The sequence below is a fragment of the Poecilia reticulata genome, linkage group LG21, assembly GCF_000633615.1.
Source record: "Poecilia reticulata strain Guanapo linkage group LG21, Guppy_female_1.0+MT, whole genome shotgun sequence".
In the NCBI taxonomy this organism is placed as follows: domain Eukaryota; kingdom Metazoa; phylum Chordata; class Actinopteri; order Cyprinodontiformes; family Poeciliidae; genus Poecilia; species Poecilia reticulata.
The window spans coordinates 22,009,444-22,016,154 of record NC_024351.1 but is presented as its reverse complement, the minus strand read 5'-3'; the positions used below and the strand labels follow the sequence as shown (position 1 = coordinate 22,016,154).

At 38.6% G+C, this 6,711-nt stretch overlaps 1 protein-coding gene across 3 annotated transcripts in view; it reads right to left on the bottom strand.

The window, feature by feature from the left end:
• Positions 1-6,711, bottom strand: part of cnih3 (cornichon family AMPA receptor auxiliary protein 3) — a 79,436-nt gene that overhangs the window by 30,610 nt on the left and 42,115 nt on the right. For all 3 annotated transcript variants that reach the window (XR_532515.2, XM_008398569.2, XM_008398566.2), the window contains exon 3: positions 6,232-6,279. Coding sequence is in view for 2 of the 3 variants with exons in the window: in XM_008398569.2 (XP_008396791.1) it covers positions 6,232-6,279 (48 nt within the window). In the remaining variant the exon portion in view is untranslated. The remainder of the gene's footprint in view (positions 1-6,231; positions 6,280-6,711) is intronic.

Here is a 6,711-nt window from a genome sequence, read left to right as displayed (position 1 = left end):
TTCATAGACGCCTGTGAAAATAATTTCTATTCCCATGACTTTTTTGTTTTCTGGGAAATTATTTTTGATGATAAATACAGAAACAAGCATAAAAAACATCTACAATAGTGATAGTTATATTAATAATAAAATAATAGTCAGTGCAAAGTAGCCTACAAATTCWTTGGTGGGGGACCTGGATAAAGGCTGGGGGGGCGCTGGGCTGAAAAAGGTTGAGAAACACTGGTCTAGTTGGTTAATGTTGCATGTTCTAAATTACTTGCAGAAACATTGACTGAAAGGACTTTTATTTAATGTTGAGGGATTTTTGCCTGTAAGGCAAACCTTTAGGGCAMAGACATTTTASATTTTGTTTTGAGTTGAAATGTACTGAAGTTGTATTTAAGTTTGAGTGTTTAGCTTGTTAATTGTATTGTTAGAAGCAATTGTTGCACTATTCAAAGACACTTTTTATTAAACTGTGGCAATAGCAACGSTATAGTATATTTCTATTATAACTTTAAGTTTCAGACTCAGGATTTTTTTTTTTTACTTTAAGCCCTGATTCAGTTTAACTGTGTGTTGTATTGTTATCAAGAATTAAAATGTCCATGTTCCACGTTGAAAAACATAAACAAAAAGTTGGATTTCTAAATGGGAGAGACACAGGTTTGTTACCAACCCTAACCTAAAGATCCAATATGGCCGCCGTGTGATTAAAACTTGTATAGCTTCTAGTATATACAGTTTGCTTTGTAGGTCTGGTTTGTGAATTGGCCTAACGTACAAGTTGTACCTTAGATACATTGCTAATAGCTGAGAATGCTAATAATTGTTAGCATACTAATCAACTACAACAGTAAGCTAAGCAAGAACAAAGCAGCAGAACTTGTTCACTTCCTGTCCTGTGGTGGCGCTGCTCCAAGAACCACTGACGTAAACGACACAAATACCTATGAAGAAGACATGAGCGCGACTTCTTTGATCATGAAATGGAAACAAAATTAGAGATGTGTCAGATTTGAGTGATTGTAGAATTTATTTGTTGTCTTTAGCAAAAGGCCACGAGCCACTAGCTCTAGACTTGTGTGTTGGTTTTGATTGGATTTACCCAGAATGCCCTGGGCTTAACTCTGCTTCATGCTTTTGAAGCGGTCTACGGTCTACTTGCCATTTATATATGCCAACCACGCTAGATTTGACCAAACAGAGATCTATGTTTGTAGGCAGACCAGAGTTTGCTTTTTTGGTCCGCATCAGAGTTCAATTACACACACCTCTCCAGACGAATCGGACTTTACAGACAAACGAATTAGAGTTGGAATAAAGTGGACTAAACAGGGCCGATGTGAATGAATCCTTACTCTACTGGCATCGGTTTCCTTGGTAAGTGTGTTTAAGGCAAAATGATCGCACCACCTCTGACGTAGAACATCTCTAATGCTGTGGAGAAATGCTAAGTGGAGTTTTTTAGCATTACTGAACACACACTTTTCTACATCTGTCCAGACGTCACCAGGTCAACCTGAACTCTTCTGTATGCTTAAGTCACAGAGGAGTTCAGCTGCGCAGCATACAATCTGCTTCAGCTCTCCAAAGATATTAAGAATTGAACATCCCCAATGAATGTCCAAAACACTCATCGTGCGCATCGTGGCAAAAAAATAAAGTGTAAAAATGTGGACTTTTTCTTGTCCTTCCTGCAGAACAACATTAATATTAATTTCCTGCTGAGCAAAACAGTGGTTCCTATTTTCTCTGCAAAGGAGAGGTACCCCTCCCCCCGTCTCTTCTTCTTTTTCACCGTCCTCCTCTGCTGCCCCTGGTTCTCTCTCTTCATTTCAGCTCTCTCTCTCTCTCTCTCTCTGTTCTCCTTATCTCTCACCTCCTCCCCAATCCTTTTCTGCCATGCAGGTCTTCTTCTCCTGGTAGCAGCAAGCGGGATGAAGGCAGCGCTGTGCTTTGCATATAAGCTCATTATAGTGAGTGACAGGAAACTTACAGTGTTTCTGCATGAAGGACTCACAGATGAGGACTGAAACAGTTACACACGGTCGTTTATCAACAACTAACAGCTTCCTTTTGCTTAAAAAAYCTCATAATTGGCAATAAGATAGGTTTTTAGTCTGAAAAGCTTATTTGTGTACATCTGCATTCCTCCATTCTAAAGGAAGGAATGCCTTTAAATGTAATCTCCAAATGCTTAATTCTGGTTTTTCACCGATTGATATGGAAAAAACAATATTTAGTTGGTACATTTAAAATATTATAAGGCTTAAAAAATCTATGACTCTCAACAGTGGACTGAAGTTGAAACTAAATTACCAGAGCTGGCCAAAAAATGCAGGAAATGATTGRGGCCCAACTTTTCAAGTCAAAACCAAACAAAAATCAGTTTTGCATTTGACTGTAAATATGTTCTGGCCACGACTCCCCAATTGGAAGTTTTAGCTTCACCTGGTTCAAATTCTGTAAAATAAATAAATTAATAAATGAATTTAAAAAAATTCTCCTTTTTCTGTCCAATTATTAATGGCTTAATCCGAGAAATGAATCAACAGGTCAGTCCTGCACTTCTATGACGATAAGTCCAGCAGAAAGTTCTGAGTTGTGAAACATGTGAGAAAGACATTTTTAGCTGCATCCATCACTACAAATGATCAAACAGTTACTATGTTATTGCATTTAGGCAATAAAAATATAAATGCACCAATACAAACTGATATAAATATTGGCAGATAACAGATATTTACTGATATYACATAAATATCAGTAAACCTTGAAAGTTTTCACCACTGCTTCTCTGAGTCACTGTCACATGACCAATRATRATGCACGACCTAATTTTTATTCAAAAAAGTAATTGAATTACTTGTTCATTTGCATATGTTTATGCATTTCTAGATTATGTTAAAAGGCTTAAGTGATTCAATAAAAATACAAAAAAAATCAGCACAATGATGCCAATTTTCTTATCTGATTAATTGGCAGAAAATTTGATAAAAAATGATTGAATTACTAAAATAATTGTTAGTTGCAGAATAGTTATCCCAATAAACTATCTATAATAATACTAATTGGAGAGGAAAGAAAAGTCATTTTCAACTTGTAAAATGTTCTGCTGGTTTTAAAGGTATGTGAGTACAGGYCCCTGTGGCATCCCATTGGTGCCGACAGTACCACAGTTAGCACCAATGGAAGGAAACTGCATTTAGAACATAAAACCACATGAATATCTTGGCTTGTTAGAGTTACATATCTARCATTCATAGTTAATTATGTAGTGCCTCCAAAGCGTGACAATAAGCAGGATGGTGATTTAAGACGTTGGCATCAAACACCAACTCTGTGCTATACATAGAGAGGACAGGAAGGAGGGATAAATACGGAGAACATACATCCAGAAATAAAGGGAGGAACGAGCAGTTAATTGGTAGACTGAAGTTCGTTCGGTTGCTGTGACAACCCAACCCCATCGCCTCGAGCCGCRGGACTGCACATCTAATGAACACGGGCACACAGGAGAAACTAAAGACAGGAGAGAATCCCCTCAGGCTGTTATCACTGGCATGCATGGTGCAGCCATTCCCACACAGTCCACAGAGAACACACACGGCCAGTCCATATGCCGCTGTGTCTGTGGCAGGTACGCCAGCATGAAGAGGCGCAGCCAAAGCTTTTAACTGAATCARTCAGAACCTGTGTGATGCCACTGTGCCAGCTGGAGGGAAATGAAATGAATGATTCAATGGAGGACGGAGAAGTTCGAGAAAAAGGGATGGAGAAACACCTTCAGCATTTCTTCAAAGGGAGCTTCAACATCTGCACCGACAGGCTCAGAGTGCAGAASTGTGTGAAGATGACCTGCATAAGGCATGATCTGGTTTTATTAGTCCTGTGAGTCTTTAGTAAAAGACACGTCATCCATCTCAYGATAGGCCATTAAAATCATGAGTATTTATATCCTGTCAGCCCATACAAAACAGCTTTAATGCTCATTCTGTGGCACGTAGAGCTGCTTCTGTTAGGAGTTTACTTCAATGAAACGAGGAAAATGATAGCTGCTGTTCCATCTGTCAAAGATGCTGTGGTGGCACAGGGGCAGAGCACGACCCACATATGGAGACCTTAGTCCTTGTGGTGGTAGTCACAGGTTCGATTCCCGGCCTGGCGACATTTGCCRCATGTCTTCCCCCTCTCTCATTACCCTCTTTCCTGTCGGGCTACTTTCAAATAAAGACAACAAGAGCCAACAAAACCTTAAAAAAAAGATAGGTACAATTAAAAAGCTGTCAGGTGAAATTTCAGGTTAAATCTAAAAGGCAGCTTCAGTTACTATAGCTAGAAAYAAGAGATCAGGCCTGACATCTGGGTGTAGTGATGRACTCTGACCTGAACCTTCAGAGACACATAAAGACAGTTACAAAGTCAGYCTTCTATCACCTGAAGAACATTTACAGGATTAAAGAACTAACRKGTCGGCAAGATCTAGAGACTCATCCATGCTTTTATCTTTGATCTCATTGATTATTGCAACAGTGTCTTCACAGGTCTGCCTGACACTTAAACGATGTAATGCTTGTTATTAGTTTTTACAACTGTTGACTATATGATGCTTTTCTGATGTTTTTTGTTTTCACAAATCTATATGTAAAGCACTTTGAACTGCCATCTTGATGTAATATGCTGTGCAAATAAACTTGATTGGCTGATTGATTGGTTTTGCCTCCAGATTTGATGTTATCTTTTTTATTTTTTCTCTCAAATCTTATGATTCTCTCTAATTTTTTCACAAAATAATCTCCCATGGCCTTAATAGATAAATTCTATTCTTGTCGGTATTTTCCTTTAAAGTACACTTTAGGCAGCACGTCTACTGTCACCTGAACTGATCCCAGAAGGTCACAGCTGCAAGGACAGTGTGTCTGGATGCATATGCACGTGCGTGTGTGTATGCGTGTGTGTGTGTGTGTGTGTGTGTGTGTGTGTGTGTGCGTGTTTGTGTATTTGTTATAGCAGAAAACACTGTAGAGAAAACACTCTCCCCAGGGCTTGGTGAATGGCTGGAGGGCTCCGCTTGACAACACTGATAACCAACATCAGCTGCTCAGCCAATAAACCTAAAGCATTAAGCAGACAGACACACACACACCCCAACACGCACACACACAGTTGGATGCTCAGACTCAGACACAATGTTTGAATTTCAGCGAGGTGGAGGGAGAAACAGATGTCACAGCGAAGCTGGGAGGATCGTCATGCTGAGTCCTCCAGGCTAACACGCACAGAAGCAAACAGAGGAGCTCTGCAGAGAACACACACTCTCAGTCTCTGTCTCCTCTTTGATGTCGAGCTAACATGTGGCACAACGACAAAGCAGGAGTCTCTGTGCAAGTCGGCGCTGCGTTCAGAAAATCAAGGTAGACCTGCTCAGTGGAATAAACAGAAAAGTGCTGCTGGAGGACAGAAAGCTATGCTATTCAGAAAACATGGCCGACACATACAGCAGGGTGGCCGCGCATCAAGTCTTAAATGCATGTATCTAAAATGATGGCCTTAAAATGTCTGGCCTTCGATATATTAATCACAAGTTTTAAACTTTGTCTTGGATAGRCCTGTGACGATGATGGGTTTTCCTGGACGATAAATCGTCTCAGAAGTTATTGCGATAAACAATAATATTGCTGTTTTGAGACCATTTTCAAGTAATACAAAGTAAATGACATAATAATGCAAGAGCATTCTCAAAAACCAATAAACTTTAAATTCWAATGAACATTTAATGTTGGAACTGGAAGACATTTTAAATATACAAAATAAATAAAYAAACAACAAATAAAATRAATTGTGAAACAAAATTGTCCTTCAAAAAAAAGGGCTGATTCAGACCAAAGTGCCAGACGGATTTATCATCCAGTTTTTGGTACAAAAAGAGAGAAAAGAGAAAAAGGATTAATAATGCAAATGGAAATTATTGAGCTCGTTTTAATTTCTCATGAGAGTTATTAATTTATTGATTATTACAACAGGCTTAGTCTTGGCAGGACTATTTAATATTGTATATTCTACATAGGTTTCTCTTCTCGTGGGACTTCTGTCAGGTTTTAAAAGTTTGAGTTTTCTCAGACGTCTCTATTGTGCGACTAGATGGTTGAGGCCAACAGTAACTCATTGCTGACATAGCATATTTTAGCAGTTTATTATTRAACCACAGAGTTGTAGRAATCTTAATGCCAATGATATGAAGCTTACCTTCCTCAGCAGGTTGCAGATCCTCTCGATGTTTCTGAGTCGCTCCCTCTGTAAAAGAAAACAATAAAACAGAAGAACATGTTCATGTTCCTTTAATGAAAAATGTTAACGTGCTGCAAAAACAGCAGCGTCACTGTAAATAACTGCTTAATTGGAAAATTCTGCTTGTTCATTGGTCCAACAGTGACTCCTAGTGGTTAATTTATACTTTCAGTTTAAAGAACGGTAGATTTCTTTGTTTATTCTGTGGTTACCTAGCAACACCCTGCGAGATGAGACAACRTTAGATTATAAAGAAACCCGGAGRAAATCTTTAAAATAGCGCCCTCGCAAAGCAGAATGAGGTATAAATATGTAATTGTGATTTGTAATAAGAAATGTTATACGTTTATTTAAGAAACAGTAGAATGTTGTGGTTTATAAACGAAACTGTATATTGACGAGTTAAAGGACATAACGTATTCTTTTTTGTGTATAACT